Source organism: Staurois parvus, unplaced genomic scaffold, assembly GCF_062004578.1.
Source record: "Staurois parvus isolate SC_StPar_1 unplaced genomic scaffold, SC_StPar_1.0 ptg000198l, whole genome shotgun sequence".
Classification (NCBI taxonomy): domain Eukaryota; kingdom Metazoa; phylum Chordata; class Amphibia; order Anura; family Ranidae; genus Staurois; species Staurois parvus.
This window is the reverse complement of record NW_028317994.1, coordinates 7,667,680-7,687,622: the sequence shown is the minus strand read 5'-3', so window position 1 is coordinate 7,687,622 and position 19,943 is coordinate 7,667,680. Positions and strand designations below refer to the sequence as shown.

General features: G+C 41.7%; 1 protein-coding gene across 7 annotated transcripts in view; it reads right to left on the bottom strand.

Moving 5' to 3' along the window:
- Window positions 1-19,943, bottom strand: part of NFIB (nuclear factor I B) — a 287,809-nt gene that overhangs the window by 243,241 nt on the left and 24,625 nt on the right. For 2 of the 7 annotated variants that reach the window (XM_089678079.1, XM_089678085.1), the window contains exons 1-2: window positions 8,716-9,139; window positions 1,934-2,465 (exon numbers count right to left, since the gene is read on the bottom strand). In XM_089678079.1, the coding sequence (XP_089534205.1) occupies window positions 1,934-2,465; window positions 8,716-8,745 (562 nt within the window). In that variant the 5' untranslated portion in view covers window positions 8,746-9,139. Of the gene's footprint in view, window positions 1-1,933; window positions 2,466-2,728; window positions 2,868-8,233; window positions 8,353-8,715; window positions 9,141-19,943 lie in introns of those variants that run through there. The other 5 variants (XM_089678083.1, XM_089678084.1, XM_089678081.1 and 2 more) reach the window with 5 other exon arrangements.

Below are 19,943 nucleotides of genomic sequence, written 5' to 3'. Positions count from 1 at the left end.
CAAACCATGTTTGATCACTGTCTTCATAAGACAGGCCAGTGAAATGTAGTTCAGATACTTATGGTCTCCATTTATCTACAAAATGTCAATGGCAAAGTCCTTCAAAAAAATGTTACAAGAAATATTTAGTAAATGAATATTAAGGGAAGGTGGTAAACCCATTTGGATCTACTTTCCCGTTGTAATCAACTGAATAAAAGTGGTCCAATTTAACCAGTGAGCAATTCAAATATTGTATCATAATGGTTCCCAGTGCTGACATTAAGAAAAAGTCAGTAAGCTTTTACACAGCTTCTCCTTAAGTTATCCCATCATATTTGTGTTGCCTGAATTGAGGCTTGCCATATCTCACTACCATTATGGCGGAACCTCTGCTGATGTTTTTTAGCAAAACCAAAAACATGGTAACTTCACTTTTCCTGATCTGTAACACTGGAAAACTGGCACTACCTCAAGCTTAGATAAACAAAACCACTCAGAGACTCCAATCAATTATTCTGAATGTAAAAGTACCTTTTACCTCCACACCTTATGGTTTGTATTGTTACAGGCCTGTATACACAATATGAAGTTTGTCTTCCAGACACTTCACAATACAAAAGCTCCTATTCACTCACCCCACAGAAAAAAAAGCTCAAGTACAACAAAGCACACAGTACCACAGCTACCTGCTAGCAGTTAAGGAAAACAAAGTGAATTAAATCAAGTTTAGGAATCACCCAGGTTATTTGAGGCTCTTCTACCTCACTGCTCTGTGCTCATATTACAAGTAACAAAGGCAAGAGGGGACTTCAACTTACGAAACTTTGTTCTTTCCACTTCAGTTCTTATACAGCACAAGCATGCTGCCAGCTAAATAAGAAAGCAAATGAAAGCTTCATATTCGAATATTACACTAGAAAATATGTGCAAAGGCTCAACACATATAGTCATTTGTCAAATCATTAAGAAGAATGCTTTAAACAGCTCATTAAGGCACTAATAAGAACATTCATTTAGGTGTGAATAATAACTGTGGGGCATACTGAGTGACTACAGTAAGTGAAAGCTGTCTAGGTTATAAAGGTGTTGTAACACAATCAAAACCAAGTGTCAAAAAGCTGAACCATGAAGTTCATGCATTGAAAAAAAAAACAAGATAATAAAACATAAAAAAAGTGAATGAGCAGTTCAAATGGAATTTTGCAGAGGGCAATTGTAAGTAAAACCAACAATTTAAACGTAAAGTAAATGGCCTCAAAGTTGCCCACCTATTTAAAATATTGCTTACATATATATATATTTGTGCTATCAATTCTGAAATAACATGCACTCTTATCAAAGTTGGAATTTCATTTTTGACATTTCAAATAGCAAGCTGAGTTCCTCTAGAATTAACCACCTAGCTGTCTACAAAGATATATTAACCAAAGACAAATTTATTGGATAAGTGATTCCTTATAAAATTAGATTGCTACAACCATTTCTTAATATAGTAAGCCACATTGCAAACATAGAATACGCTACCAAACTAGCAAACTTTACTAGCAGAGTAAAAGTGTTTAAAGGCATACAAAAGTGCAAGGTCCAACATTAGAGGCAGAATAAAACGCAATTTTAAAATAGGACACCACTAGTTATTCACATAAGAATACTGGATTTTATAACATACTGGTAAGTAACTGCTTTTCTAGGAGACATCTCCTCTCTCAGTGATAACACACAGGTACAATATTTCAAAACATATATTTGGCCCATGCTTACAAGTTGAAGCTTCAACTCAGTCTTCATTCTTTATGGCGCTCTATACATCTATATGGACCTACATTTTAATACACACTCATACTACTTCTGTAAACTAAAAAAAGTTGTGTATACGTAATATTTCTGCATTGAAAAAAACTTTTTTTTAAATAATTATAGTTGGCAGACCAACATTACTACTGACTCTTACCTTGGTCCTGTACATAATACGCCAAGAACAAATCAAGTTCCTTGACCGATACAGTTATATGATGTGGCTGGACGCAAAGTGCTGGGTTTGTGCAGTGCGGTGATTTGACGAGCCGTTCCCCGTCCGTACTTTCCAGGGGGATACCTTTAAAAAGGATGACCATGACCAGATCCAGACGCCAGACTTTGTCGGCCTGTCGCAGGCAATCGATCCTCCGGATCTTGCCTTTCTGGTCTGGGTTTGATAGTACACAGCAGGGGTGCTTCTTCCCAGTCACGGTGAGCACAAAATCCTCCCGGTACTCCTGGCGGATGTCTTTGCGTAGCTTGGCTAGCAGCCTGGACGCCCATTTCTGCTTGATTTCTGGCTTCTCGCTCAAAAGCTCATCCTTGACTGCCCTCTCCTCATCTTTCGACATTCGTTTTTCGTGTTTTTTGAAGTACTTGCGTTTACGGGCTTGGAGGTTGAACCATGTATAGGCAATTGCACGGACATGTGGAAGAAGAGCCTCAATGAATGGATGGAACTCATCCTACAGGAAGAGATGTAAATATAGTTAAACAATGGCAATTGGATTTTTATGTAACGAAACAAAATAAAAACGGTGACATCTTTTCTTTTGAATGGACCTATATATACACAGTTGCAAGGTGGATTGAAACATAAATATATTGATGTTCAAAGTACTAATGTCTTTGAAGCAGAATAAACTTTAAATGTGACCCAGCACTACACCCAGCCTAGCGTATAAATCTTTCTATCCAGCCTGTTCATTTTGCTGACACCATGAAGTACCATTATTGCATGCTTGTATCGTTTTTTCATCCACAAAGAACACTACACAGTTAAAAAAAAACAGGATGCAGAGATGTTCAGGAGACAGCAGCAGATGCCACAGTTCATTTCTCCTCTTGGTGGCACAGGGAAACAAAGCAGAGCTACAAGCTCTGTGCAATACCACTCAATTCCCGCTTTCAGAGCATGCTCTCAGCAAGAGTCTGCTAATGGTACAAGGAGCATGCGCTATTAAGCTTGATCCATTTTCTAATCTGAGCAGACAGGCAATCCTACACTAAGGCATTACCATTCCAATGGTGTAACAAGCCAAATGGGTCTTATGGAGGCAATAGTGTGGAAACAGCTGACTTTCATAGGTATATATTTAAATTCTCCAAATTATTTACTTCACTATTTCATTATTATCTTCTACAGATAAAAAAGAATACCTACAGAAACAATCAAGGTCTCTACATTGCTAATAACCCAAGCTAATTGGTAAGATAATATTACTTCTTGCTCCTATGGGACAGAATTAAAGTGATGTACTTGTTATGAGTAGAAAGGCTTCCAGTAGGGATAGGAAATCTATTAACACTATTTGACTCCTTGCTAATTTAATTCTAAACTTTGCCCTGAAACTATCAAAGTGCAAGCCTAGATTTTATTGAAATGACATGTATAAAATATAGCTGCTGGAACAGCTCGAGCCATGAGGACTTTCTACCCTAATTTCTTCAGGCCTCTAACTTCAACCTACATAATATCTTGCAGAGCTGTCCGATAAGAGTATACGGCGTATAGAGGCAGCACTAGTCTCCCCCATGTTTCAGTGCCAGAAGAGCATTTGCACAAAATATATCTGTGCCTCCCCTTCGACTGTGCATCCGTTCATAATCTACCACACGTAGACAATGAAAAACAGCAACTTGGCACGCAGCTGACATTCACCATGCTCCTGTGAATGGTGACATTACGAGTCCACTGGTCAAACACAGATTTGTGCAAACTATGCAGTTTTTTCATTTTGAACACAAAAACTCCGACAATTTAACATTGCTAAGCTTAATTGACATCATGCAATGCCCCAAAAGTTTTTTTTTGGCTGTACAGATACATAAGTGTCTTATTAAGTAAAGTTCAAACGGGGAATAAACATGAAGCAGGGCTTTGCATGAAGATAGCTACAGTTTAATATAGTATGGGGCTGATCCACCATGAAGATAGCTACAGTTTAATACAGTATGGGGCTGATCCACCATGAATGTTGTTTCACCCAAGCCCTGTCTTCAATGAAATACCTATGGCAAGTCCTCTTGTATTAAATCAGCTCCAATCAAAACCTATGTTGTAAATCTAATGTTTATGTTAAGTAAAATGAAGCTATTGTGTTTAAATATTACAGAATAGACTTCCATAGATGGCTAAGCTACAAAAGTATTACTAACAAGTCAGTAAATAAGCAAATGTTTCATGAATGGATTAAAGGGTGTTTCTTTCATAGTCACCTCTCCCCAAAAAGCAAACATACTTTGCCATTGTTGAAATTAAGAATCTGCTGTGAAAGTATGAAGCTGAATTTAAAAGGCAAAATGTTTACCTCTCATTTTACTGACTGAAAAAGTACAGTGTAAGAGTATTAATTCCATACTACTGGACACAGTGAATAACCACATGGTGAAAAGATTTTTTTAACTTCACAATTATTAGCTGTCACATAATCAATAAAGTTCTAAATACTGTGACTGGTAAAATAAGAATATTGGGATAGCTGTTGTACTTGTTTAGAATGAATATATGAATTAATGAATATACATAAACAACATACACATCAAAATTACATGACACCACATATCAAGGGAATGTGGAAAAAATCATGCAACAGAATAATATTTTTTACATAAAATCAAGCCACTCTATCTCTGTTGTACTCATGAGTAGACCAGAGAAGGAGTTAAAATACAATCTGTTCTTAGTGTGGGAAGGGAACAGTATTCCACGTAATCAACAGATCTACCTTCTTTCTTACTCAACCTTTACGGTCCCAATTTAATATAAAAATCTATAAAAGCAAAGGTTATGCACCATGTTAATGTGTGTGTGTGTATGTGTATATATATATATATATATAAAATTAGACTCAGAAAAAACTGTGTGTGTGCATTCCATAATTTTGAAAGATATATATTTTTATATATATATATATATATATATATATATATATATATATATCCTGTGTAATAATAATAATAATTATGTGTGTGTGTTTATATATATTGTAAGAGAATTTTGCAAGAGACTTTTTTTTTCTATTTGTAAAAGGTTTGCGGCTCCCGAAATGTATAGAAGGCTTACAGTGAACTGTTGTTATACTTACCTGGATGTCCTCAATAAAAGTTGGGAAAGCAAGTGCATTGTATGCTGCAAAGTTTGGCATGCTTACCTATGTTATACATCATTGGCGGGATCGTTCGGCTTATGAATCCTTCTCTTAAGTACTACTTGCCAAAGAAATGGATCTGGTAAAACTTATCTGAGATGGAGAACTAATGTGAAAGTTTATAGGCCCTTCTGCCAAACTGGCTGATGGCAAATGTCTGTGACCATACTTCCAATTATTCTCTGCAAGTCTAAATATTCACCATATTAAGAAAAAACATATATTTGCCGATATCAACTTTCTTTTCTAAACTCAAATGTTCATTTTCTGTTGTAGCATATGTACAGATCTTTTACTTTTTCCTTCACTAAAAATATATATATTTCTTAATTCATATCAGATTTGGAAACCTACATGGAGTATAATTTTAGGTATAAATGCAAATATTTACAAATGCACTCACCTAAAATTTTAATTTCCACAAGGCTACCAAACAATTCAAAAGCAGTCTAGTTTTCAAAAGGTCATAATCAAGTTTAACTTTCAAAGGGGACACTAAGATTACAACATAAAACAGAATAGCGGGATAAATTTCTGGAAGCAAAATTAATGTTTGGATTAAACCTTAATTCTCTACTTAACTTAATTGAAATAATCTACAATGAGTTAAACCATAAAAATTTAAAAATAACTACCAAAGTCATTTTGATCAAAAACTATATTTTGCAGGGGAAAATGTATCAAACACAAAAAACAATTGTAAATGATATATAAACACAAGACCTGCCAGAAAGTTTAAAGCCATTTATAACACCTTGTCATATATTCATAACTTGGCAAATACGCTCAGATCATTATAGGATGTGATGTTGCACTTGGAAGCCCCCAAAAAATAAATAAAAAGGAGTTTTTTTAAATTAACACAACAAAATGTCATGCATAAGGAAGACCATACGAATATATATATATATATATATATATATATATATATATATATATATATATCATCATGCAAAAGGAAGACCATAAGTTTCATTATATATATTATTTATATATAGATATATATATAGATATATATAGTTATTTTTTATTTTTCTCTCTCTCATATATATAGAGATATATATATAATATTACATATATTATGTGCATATTTATACATATATGTGTAAGTTATGTTTATAATGTTAATACCATCTCAGTAATTTTATCCCAAATAATGACATTATTTAAAATTCTAGATACTTTTTTTAAAAGGAAAAATATGGATTTAAATCTTCTTGACTTTTACGCTGAATATATATCTCTATCCATTACATATACCACATACATTCCAACTATTTGTACAAGAACGGCAACTCTGTATTAAAAAACTATTTAAGAGAAACATTTAGGCCTATGGCTGCAACTCACTTATTACCAAATCTAAATAAATGTGTATCTAGGGAACATAAAAAAAATAATAAACCTAAGGAATGGGAATGCTGACATATACATGCACAGGTGCAAATTGTCCCTGAATAACTTCAGAAGATGCCAGTACCCAAAACACTTTCTGACTAAAATACATCTAGTCACTCAAACTCACATGCCAAACAAAATATAAACAGTACAAAAAGTGTCAGCCAAAAAAAACTACAGCACTGCATCCAATCACTGGAAAAGCTTTATCCTTGTCTTCATCTTTAATTACAGTTTGCGAATGCCTCAGTATATTTGTGAGGAGATGTTTTACATATGTAACATCACTTAAATGCTAATTAATTTGGAAATCTTAGCATACATCTAAACTCCTAAATATTACAGAAATGATGGAAAAATAAGCATGCTATACCAAGAATTACATGATGTTCATTCATTCAAGTTTTTTTTTTTTCGAGGCTAAGAACGGCCTTCCCAAATTTCTATACTACGACTTTTTCTGTTTCTATAAGCACCAAAAATAGAATTATATTTCTTCTGGCATCTCCTTCATAAAATCCATAACAAAATAATCAGCCGTAAAAAATTTTCAAATATACTTAACTTGCAGAATGTGCATTTTACATGTCATTTAAAAAAAAATGTAAACCTGATGCAGGACAAAATATAAAAGTGAGTAATATGCACTAGTTTGGTTCTTATTAAAAAGAAACTTGACCTACAATATAAAACAATTTGACAATATAAAACAACTTGAGCTACAATATGAAACAACTTGAGCTACAACATAAAACAACCTGACCTACAATATAAAATAAATAATTTGCATGGAAAATGTTACTAATCCTGGTAGCACAATTTTAAATAAAAAATGGTCAATGTAAATAGATGATCTTAACAAAAAATAAATAAATAAAATTAATAAGTCAACTGTAAGGTAATAATGCAATGTGTATGTTATTTGACAATATATATATATATAATATTATAATATTATATTACCAATGCATGTTATTTTACAAGACAAAAAGCTTTTTTATATATATATATATATATATATATATATATATATATGAACAAAGCATTTGTTATTCTACAAGGAAAATAATAAATATATATATATATATAACTAATGTTGTGACAGCAGTATACAATATACAACCTGACTTTATGAAACTGCTGCATGCCTTTTTTTATTTATAATTTCCTTTTTATTCATTTTTTTTCTATGATCTAGAAATAAATAATATTGAGGTCTCAAGTGGACTGTATTATTATACTACTGCATTTTTAAAGCTGGGATAGCTTTGTTTTGGTATACTGCATGTGGTCACTAGACTGCAACCACAGAGCCAAACTTAGCCCTGCACAAGCATGGGATTTCTATACAACAAACCCTGTATGGAAAGAATAAGAATGACTATTAGATTGTAAGCTCTTGTGAGCAGGGCCCTCCTATCCCTCTTGTATTCTTTTGTAATTGCACTGTCTTTCTTTATATTGTAAACCGCTGGGCAGACTATTGGCACTAAATAAATCCTGAACAATAATATTGATGATGCTAGTAATAATAGAAAAAAATGAATGATAATAATAGTGATCATAATAATAAAAGATCCATTTCACGTGTCCCTAATGTTAGGTTAGGACATGGGGGTCCAGGGACACATAAGGACTGGAAGCTATGTCCCTGGAACATGTCCCTGCTCTTCCATCTCTGTCACCTGGAATTCCTTCTTTTCCATCCCATGACTCTATTTTCTATGGATAACATCCGATAAAGCAGCTCCCTATGAGAGAATTGGAGGCAGCAGGCAGCGAGCGATAAGGAGAGGAAAGTTTCGTGTGTCGCTATGTCCCTGTGTCGTCCATGTGAAGAAGTTGGGCAGCCCGGACAAACGCGGCCCCTACCAGGAGCATGGAACGTTCCCCAGGCGCACTGAGCGCACCGGGCGGGTAGCTACCATGTGCGGGCACACGGGGGGAGGCCATAGGTGCCCCGGGCTGGTGCCCACGGTCTAGCATAAACCGGGTGCAGAGGACGGCTGTATAGCCGCTGTAAAGGGGAAGGTGTGACTGGCAGAGTGGAAGTAGTCCGTACACAGAGTTAGTTAGCGGTGACTACTTGTTGGAGTTGTCACCTGCGGGGACCCCGGTGCTCCCCCCCAGCCCAGCCCTGGCACACACACACACCCCCCCAGTATACCTGAGTCAGGCAGATAGGAGAATACATCATGGCTTGGCTCGCTCGGCTCCCCTGTACACTTCTCCAAGGGGGGGATTTCACCTCATCCTGGTCCGGAGCTGTGTGGGGGGGCAGATGAGGAGACGTCCTGAGCTCCGGCTATGAGGAGGCTGCTGGCCGGGGAGCGGTGTACATAGCAGAGCAGAGCGGGCTCCGGCGATGGATGCCTCTGGACTCCAATGTCCTCCTCTCCTCACTCTCTCCGCACTCCCTCTCTTCCGCTCACTCAAACTCGCACCGGTTACACCCTCTGCACCGTTTCAGCTTTCCAAATCACACTTAAGGATTTCGCATTTTTTTTTTATTATTATTATTATTTAATTACACAATCAAGGAGACACACTCCTCCCCCTGGTGCGCCGTGTGTTCCTCGGCTATATGTCCCTCCGCCCCTTCTCATGCCCACGGCGAGCGGGGTACCGGCGCCCTGCCGGGAGAGGAGGGGTTAAATCGGGGAGAGGAGGAGGAGGAGGAGGAAGGCTGCCCGAACCCAGCTCCTCTCATTCCTCACATCGGCCTGCATCTCTATACATTGTCTGCGGCTGCTGTACGGGGAGAACACATGGCATGGGAGGCACCGACACTGGCATAGTCAGTATACAGCGCCCGGCTTGGCACCGTCCTATACAATACAATGGGCAGCACCTACACTGGCACCGTGCTATATACTAGTCAGCCTGACACAGTCCTATAGTATACAATGTACGACACCTACACTGGCACCATACCATATACTAGTCAGCCTGGCACAGTCCTATACAATGTACGACACCTACACTGGCACCATACCGTATACTAGTCAGCCTGACACAGTCCTATACAATGTACGACACCTACACTGGCACCATACCGTATACTAGTCAGCCTGACACAGTCCTATACAATGTACGACACCTACACTGGCACCATACCGTATACTAGTCAGCCTGACACAGTCCTATACAATACAATGCACGACACCTACACTGGCACCATACCATATACTAGTCAGCCTGGCACAGTCCTATAGTATACAATGTACGACACCTACACTGGCACCATACCATATACTAGTCAGCCTGACACAGTCCTATACAATACAATGTAGGACACCTATACTGGCACCATACCATATACTATACAGCACCCAGCCTGGCACAGTCCTATACAATACAATGTACAACACCTACACTGGCACCATACTATATACTAGTCAGCCTGACACAGTCCTATACAATACAATGTACGACACCTACACTGGCACCATACTATATACTAGTCAGCCTGGCACAGTCCTATATTATACAATGTACAACACCTACACTGGTACCATACCATATACTATACAGCACCCAGCCTGACACAGTCCTATACAATACAATGTACAACACCTACACTGGCACCATACCATATACTATACAGCACCCAGCCTGACACAATCCTATACAATACAATGTACGACACCTACACTGGCACCATACTATAGACCATACAGCACCCAGCCTGACACAGTCCTATACAATGTACAACACCTACACTGGCACCATACCATATACTATACAGCACACAGTCTGACACAGTCCTATACAATACAATGTATGACACCTACACTGGCACCATACCATATACTATACAGCGCCCACCCTGGCACAGTCCTATACAATGTACAACACCTACAGTGGCACCATACTATATACTATACAGCACCCAGCCTGGCACAGTCCTATACAATGTACAACACCTACACTGGCACCATACCATATACTATACAGCACCCAGCCTGGCACAGTCCTATACAATGCAATGTACAACACTTACACTGGCACCATACCATATACCATACTAGTCAGCCTGGCACAGTCCTATGGAATGTACAACACCTACACTGGCACCATACTATATACCATACTAGTCAGCCATGTCACATTCTTATACAATACAATGTACAACACCTACACTGGCACCGTACCATATATTATACAGCACCCAGCCTGACACAGTCCTATACAATACAATGTATGACACCTACACTGGCACCATACTATAGACCATACAGCACCCAGCCTGACACAGTCCTATACAATACAATGTACAACACCTACACTGGCACCATACCATATACTATACAGCACCCAGCCTGACACAATCCTATACATTACAATGTACGACACCTACACTGGCACCATACTATATACTATACAGCACCCAGCCTGGCACAGTCCTATAAAATACAATGTACAACACCTACACTGGCACCATACTATATACCATACTACTCAGCCTGACACAGTCATATACAATACAATGTACAAAACCTACACTGGCACCATACTATATAACATACTAGTCAGCCTGGCACAGTCCTATATAATACAATGGGCAGCACCTACACTGGCACCATACTAAATACTATACAATGTGCTCTACAAAGACTAGCACCCTGTTATACTGAATACTATATCATGTGCTGCACCTATGATGGCACTCTCCTATATACTATACTATTCAGTGTACAGCATCCAGCCTGGCACCCTGTATACACTACACCTTACAATGTACAGAACCCACTGCTATATACTATACTATATAGTGTGCTGTACCCTGCCGGGCACCTTCCTATACTCAGTATTATACAATATACAGCACCACACCTGGCACCACACAATACTGTATAGTGTGCTCTTCATAAATTGGCACCCTGCTGTACACTATACTATACAGTGTACAGCACCCAGCCTGGCACTCTGCCATACACCATACAGTGTACAGCACCAAGCCTGGCACTCTGCCATACACCATACAGTGTACAGCACCCGGCCTGGCACTCTGCCATACACCATACAGTGTACAGCACCCGGCCTGGCACTCTATAATATACACTATACTATACAATGTAAGGCACCCAGCCTGGCACCCTGTCATACACTATACTATACAGCATACAGCACCCAGCCTGGCACCCTGTCATACACTATACTATACAGCATACAGCACCCAGCCTGGCACCCTGTCATACACTATACTATACAATGTACAGCACCCATCCTGGCACTTTGCCATACACTATACTATACAGTGTACAGCACCCAGCCTGGCACTCTGCCATACACTATACTATACAATGTACGGCACCCAGCCTGGCACTCTGCCATACACTATACTATACAATGTACGGCACCCAGCCTGGCATCCTGTCATACACTATACTATACAGTATACAGCACCCAGCCTGGCATCCTGTCATACACTATACTATACAGTATACAGGCACCCAGCCTGGCACCCTGCCATACACTATACTATACAATGTACGGCACCCAGCCTGGCACCCTGTCATACACTATACTATACAGTATACAGCACCCAGCCTGGCACTCTGTCATACACTATACTATACAATGTACGGCACCCAGCCTGGCACCCTGCCATACACTATATACAATGTACGGCCTGGCATCCTGTCATACACTATACTATACAGTATACAGCACCCAGCCTGGCACTCTGTCATACACTATACTATACAATGTAGGGCACCCAGCCTGGCACCCTGCCATACACTATACAATGTAGGGCACCCAGCCTGGCACCCTGCCACACACTATACAATGTAGGGCACCCAGCCTGGCACCCTGTCATACACTATACTATAAAATGTACAGCACCCATCCTGGCACTTTGCCATACACTACACTATACTATACAGTGTACAGCACCCATCCTGGCACTTTGCCATACACTACACTATACTATACAGTATACAGCACCCAGCCTGGCATCCTGTCATACACTATACTATACAATGTAGGGCACCCAGCCTGGCACCCTGCCATACACTATACTATACAATGTATGGCACCCAGCCTGGCACCCTTTCATACCCTATACTATACAATGTACGGCACCCAGCCTGGCACCCTGCCATACACTATACAGTGTACAGGCACCCAGCCTGGCACCATGCCATACACTATACTATACAATGTATGGCACCCAGCCTGGCACCCTTTCATACCCTATACTATACAATGTACGGCACCCAGCCTGGCACTCTGCCATACACTATACTATACAATGTACAGCACCCAACCTGGCACTCTGCCATATACTATACTATACAGTATACAGCACCCTGCCATACACTATACTATACAATGTAAGGCACCCAGCCTGGCACTCTGCCATACACTATACTATACAGTATACAGCACCCAGCCTGGCACCCTGTCATACACTATACTATACAGTATACAGCACCCAGCCTGGCACCCTGTCATAAACTATACTATACAGTATACAGGCACCCAGCCTGGCACTCTGCCATACACTATACAGTGTACAGGCACCCAGCCTGGCACCCTGCCATACACTATACTATACAGTATACAGGCACCCAACTTGGCACCCTGCCATACACTATACAATGTAAAGCACCCTGCCATAATCGATACTATATAATGTACTGCACATGAACTGGCACAATGCTATACACCATACTATACAATGTGCTGTACCAAGACTGGCACCATGGCATACTGAACTATATAATGTGCCACACCTAGGCTGGCACCATGCTGTACTGAATACTGTATATTGTGCTCTACTGAGGCTGGTACCATGGTATACAGAATACTATATAATGTTCTGCACCTAGGCTGTCACTAAGGCATGACCAATGCAGTATAATGTTCTGTGCCTAAGCTGGCACTATGCCATGCTGAATGCAATTTAATATGCTCTACCTAGACTGGTAGTATGTTAAATGCACTGTAACATGCTGCACCTAGGCTGACATTATGGCATAGTGAATGCAATGAAATGTTCTGCATTGAGGCTGGAACTGTGACTGGACAGATTATTATTATTATTATACAGGATTTATATAACGCCAACAGTTTGTCAGCGCTTTACAAAATGAAGGTAGACATTGCAGTTATAATACAATTTGGTACAAGAGGAAACAGAGGGCCCTGCTCGTTAGTGATTACATTCTAGGAGATACAATATAATGTGCTGCATTTCAGCTGGCAGTGTGGCATGCTGAATGTAATACAATGTGCTGCACTCAGGCTGGCACTATGGCATGCTCCATATATCATGCTGCCCTTCAGCTGGCAGTGGCACTATGGTATGAAGAATACAATATACAATACAATATACAATATAATGGGCTGCACTTAGGCTGGCACAAAGGCATTACGAGTTTTATATAATGTTCAGCATCTAGGCTACCACTATGGCATGCCAAGTGCAATGTAATGCTCCGCACCTAAGCTGGCACTGTCATATGATGAATACAAGATAATGCGCTGCACCCAGGCTGGCACTGTGGCATGATGAACGCAGTATGATGTGCTGCACCCAGGCTGGCACTGCGGCATGATCAAAGCAGTATGGTGCACTGCACCCAGGCTGGCACTGTGGCACGATGAATGCAGTATAATGCAATGCACCCAGGATGGCACTGTGGCATGATGAACGCAGTATGATGCGCTGCACCAAGGCTGGCACTGTGGCACAGTGAACGCAGTATGATGTGCTGTACCCAGGCTGGCACTGTGGCACGATGAATGCAGTATAATGCAATGCACCCAGGATGGCACTGTGGCATGATGAACGCAGTATGATGCGCTGCACCAAGGCTGGCACTGTGGCACAGTGAACGCAGTATGATGTGCTGTACCCAGGCTGGCACTGTGGCACGATGAATGCAGTATAATGTGATGTACCCAGGATGGCACTGTAGCACGATGAATGCAGTATAATGCGCTGCACTAAGCATTGGCACGATGAATTAGGTAATGGAATGCACCCAGGATGGCACAATAAACACAGTATGATGCGCTGCACCCAGGCTGGCACTGCAGCACAATGAATGCAGTGTAATGCAATGCACCCAGGATGGCACTGCAGCAGGAAGAACATAGTGTGATGCAATGCACCCAGGCTGGCGCTGTGGCACGATGAATGCAGTATAATACGATGCGCCCAGGATGGCACTGTGGCACAATGAACGCAGTATAATGCGATACGCCCAGGATGGCATCGTGGCACGATGAACGGAGTATAATGCGATGCGCCCAGGATGGCACTGTGCCACGATGAACGCAGTATAATGCGATGCGCCCAGGATGGCACTGTGCCACGATGAACGCAGTATAATGCGATGCGCCCAGGATGGCACTGTGCCACGATGAACGCAGTATAATGCGATGCGCCCAGGATGGCACTGTGCCACGATGAACGCAGTATAATGCGATGCGCCCAGGATGGCACTGTGCCACGATGAACGCAGTATAATGCGATGCGCCCAGGATGGCACTGTGCCACGATGAACGCAGTATAATGCGATGCGCCCAAGATGGCACTGTGGCACGATGAACGCAGTATAATGCGATGCGCCCAGGATGGCACTGTGGCACGATGAACGCAGTATAATGCGATGCGCCCAGGATGGCACTGTGACACGATGAACGCAGTATAATGCGATGCGCCCAGGATGGCACTGTGCCACGATGAACGCAGTATAATGCGATGCGCCCAGGATGGCACTGTGCCACGATGAACGCAGTATAATGCGATGCGCCCAGGATGGCACTGTGCCACGATGAACGCAGTATAATGCGATGCGCCCAGGATGGCACTGTGCCACGATGAACGCAGTATAATGCGATGCGCCCAGGACGGCACTGTGGCACGATGAACGCAGTATAATGCGATGCGCCCAGGATGGCACTGTGCCACGATGCATGCAGCATAATGTGATGCGCCCAGGATGGCACTGTGGCACGATGAACGCAGTATAATGCGATGCGCCCAGGATGGCACTGTGCCACAATGCACGCAGTATACTGCGATGCGCCCAGGATGGCACTGTGCCATGATGCATGCAGCATAATGTGATGCACCCAGGATGGCACTGTGGCACGATGAACGCAGTATAATGCGATGCACCCAGGATGGCACTGTGCCATGATGCATGCAGCATAATGTGATGCACCCAGGATGGCACTGTGGCACGATGAACGCAGTATAATGCGATGCACCCAGGATGGCACTGTGGCACGATGAACGCAGTATAATGCGATGCGCCCAGGATGGCACTGTGGCACGATGAACGCAGTATACTGCGATGCGCCCAGGATGGCACTGTGCCACGATGAACGCAGTATACTGCGATGCGCCCAGGATGGCACTGTGCCACGATGAACGCAGTATAATGCGATGCGCCCAGGATGGCACTGTGGCACGATGAACGCAGTATACTGCGATGCGCCCAGGATGGCACTGTGCCACGATGCATGCAGCATAATGCAATGCACCCAGGATGGCACTGTGCCACGATGAATGCCAGGATGGCATAGTAACTAACTTGGCACAGTGCACACTAGTGAAGTGTCTGTTGTTCCCATCATGCCAGTCTGGGTGGACACATAGAACTCACTGCCATGAATATTTGGAATGTATTATAGTGCACAGTATAGACTCCTAGTGATGGGATGGCTGTGTCAGATACAGCTATATATCTGTGACATAGAAAAGCAGCAAATTCACCCCGTCTATGTCTGGGCCTTCCACACAGCACCCCTTCACCCCAATATGTCTGGGCCCTCCACACACACCCCTGCATGCTCTTCCCTGGCTCCCTTCCCTCCATGTGCACTGTGCCAAGAGAAGGTCAGGAAAGCAGATGACTTTTTGTAAAAGCGGTTGAGGAGTTGGGAAGAAGCCTGCCTTTTCTACGCCCTGCGCCTCACCTCTGCCTCTCCCGCCCCTCTGCCCTCCCTCTCTGCGGTTATCTGGGGTGAGGGGAGCCGGGTGTGGCTGGAGCTCACTTTCTTAACTGTTTGGGTACCTCAGGAATAGAAAAGAACTGAGTAATAACAGGTACACAGCAGGTCTTCATAAAAGAAACTTTTCTTAAAGGAGCCTGACATATGGGAGGCACACAAGTCTGCATTTGTCATTCTGGAAATAAAGTTATTATTACTATTGACTCATACAGTTACGGCGTCATCTATCACTCCTCTGTATGTGAGCTCATGCCAGGGCCAGGCCATTAACAAACACAGGTAGATGAAACACAAGAGCTTACAATCTAAACAATAGATACATGCTAAACAACCAGCAGCATCCTTCATGGGCAAGCCAATGAGACTAATATGCATGGAGGCAATACTTTTCAATGGTAAAAGCTGTCAGACTCTGAAACCCAATGAGACCCAAACAGAACGATACCAAAAGATTCAAATATACCCCAATTAACACAATTTTTTTTTATTTATACACAGACTAGCACATCACAATAAAGTACTTATTGGCAGGGGTGGACTGACCATTTGGAAACTGCCCGAGGGCCCGGGGTCAGTAGGGGGCCCCATGAGATGCCCCGGTACCTTTTTTATAGGCTTTTTTGAGTTTGGGCAAGGACACAGGGGCCCCATGATCCCCTATTGCCCGGGGGCCCCATGAGTTGTCAGTCCGCCCCTGCTTATAGGATATGTTACCCCAGCACGTTATATTCCTGATATAAGCCTGCTGTACCATGTACTTGTGTTAAAAAGTATCTTGTTCTCTTTGTATTGCTTCATTTGTATGAAATTTCTAATGATTCTGCCAGTCACCTGCTTTCTTATTTCAAATTGGTCACACTAGGCACCAGAGCACATCCATTCTAGCATGGTTAGTTTGCCTGTCCTCCAGTGGTCAGACTTGTGCTGACACCCCCCCTACACAGCCATTCACTGGGAAGATCAGTGTACTTCTGTTCCTCCCGTTCCTCCCTTCTCCAAGCTATCAAACTGTCCGGAGACTATGCTGTCCACTGGTAAAGTGTTATTAAACCCAGAACCCTGCATTCACTATATCTGGTCTCCCACAGTACACACAACATGGAAATGCAATTATTTTAATAAATGTAAACTGCTAAATACCTTTTCTCATCAGCAGTTAGAGAAGTCTTATGACTTCTATCAGTGTCTGGATGAGCACTGGTTAAAGCTTATAGGAGGAGTTTTCATTCTGCTCCAACTGTCCTATGAGGCTCCAGGACCCCTGACCCTCTGTCCAGACAGTGATGATTGGCCCTGTGCTGATCACATACACCCTCCCAAAGAAAAAAAAAACCTCTCTAGCAATACTTACTATACTGAGCATGTGCAGAGTGACTCCTAGAGCTCTGTACTATCAGCAGATGGATTAGAGACAGTAGAAGAAGGGGAGGATCAGAGAAGACAGAATCAAGCACAATGCAGAGGATTAACCCCTTAGGTTCCACAGTGAGTATAACAGGCATGCTTTATTATTATTATACAGGATTTATATAGCACCAACAGTTTGCTCAGCACTTTACAATATTAGATTTACTGTATCTACAGGCTGATATTACTGTTGTGGGCTTAGTAACACTTTAACTCTTTCCTGTGCAGACTTGGAGGTTCAGGGAAGCAGCACTGAAAACTGTAAACTGCAAGTGCTAGGATAAGAATTTTAACAGTTTACTGGGGAATGTTTATTTTATTGTGCTAAATGGGTAAATGCTGAGAGTTTAATACTACTTTAACACTTTATAAGTTCTGTGAAAGTCAACGCTTCTAGGCACTAAAATGGTTAAGTGCGAAGTGGCACGGGACACATAATGCATTTTGGAGGCTGGAAGCAGCTTCTTTTTTCCCACTCTCTCATACACTTAAGAGCTAACAGGGGACCAGTATAACATTCCTGTCAAGTCACACTCATTTGGAGTAAGTCCGGCTCTTTAGAAACAGGCTTGGTTTTCCAGGATCAGTGCCCTCTTAGGCCTGTAGTGGGTTTTTTTCATAGTCAGGAGTGCACACAGTTTGTTGTATTTGCCTCCCCCCTTTCAAAAAATTGTCATTTATATCAAACAATGCCAACACGCTATGCGACATCTGAACATGCCATTACAATAGCACATGAATATACAATGAAGCAAGAAATCTAAGGGTTTTAGTTCCACGATTCATTTATTGACTGGGTAATTGTGACACTTTTTCCACCCACGCTTCAATCAGTTTTTAACGTGCATAACATCAACATATTAAAGGACTAAATTGCATGTTTCATAAGGTGTCGTAAGCCAGCCATAGATGGAATCAAAATTCAACTGGTTCAGCAGGAACTGGCTGAATTTTGATCCATCTACGGGCAGGCTGGTTGTACTGAAATCAATCTAGCAATCAACTTAAGTACAAACAGCCTGTCAGGTTTTTTTTTGTATGATCACTGCTGCTGGCTATAGTCACCAGCAGTGATCATTGTATTCTTATGGCTGGGAAACCTCCTGCTGGCAGAACGCCGCAGAGCACTGGGAAGGATTCCCCCATCAACATAGTCAGTGTTGATGGGGGAATCAAGCAATTTTCTCGTGGCTGAAGGAAAGAAAATTGAATATTGTATGGGCTGCCTTAGGCCTCATTCACACAAGCACAGAGCACTCGTCCAGTGTAAATTAGGCCTGTGTGTATACAGCCAGTCAGGTGTTTGCGTACAGCTGCCTGTACATATTAATGATAGGCTGCAGTCCTACACGGCACCAAATATTTCAGCATTTGCATGCATAAAGGGACAGAGGAGTGGCCCTGAACGCAGACAGTTTGCATCCACACATCTACATATTCTATTTCAAACTTTATAGTCCATCACTGAAGTCTAAAAAATCATTTCTCTTCACTGTTTGCATACAAAACAGAAATGGTGTTTTCTATAGCAATATGACAAACTGTGCCATTTTACCAGTGCAGGGTAGGAAATAAGAGCTAACACCTGATTGGTTGGTTTAGGCAGCACAACCATTTTCCTCAAATGGAACCAAACTTTTTAAAAACTTGCAAAGAGTTCTAAAATGATATAACCTGTTCAATTATGCCATGCATAAAGCTGAACTCCTTCCAGATATAAAAGAAACAAATGAATGCAACTATGTTATCATCATTACATTGTGTATTTTTGTTTCTAAATGCAGGTGGTATCAGTAGCTGAATTTGGCTTGGTATCAGCCTCCTGCAGTCCCTATGCAGCAGAGCTCAGAATGGGAGGGGGAAAGACAGCACAAGGCACCAGTCAGTTGTCCTACAGTGCAAGGAGCATGCTGATAAGAGAGGAGAGCAGAGTAGCAGAGAGATGGTCTCATCAGTCTGCTGCTTCTCCTTTCACTGTCCAGTCACAGACTGAAAAAGGTAGATATGAGG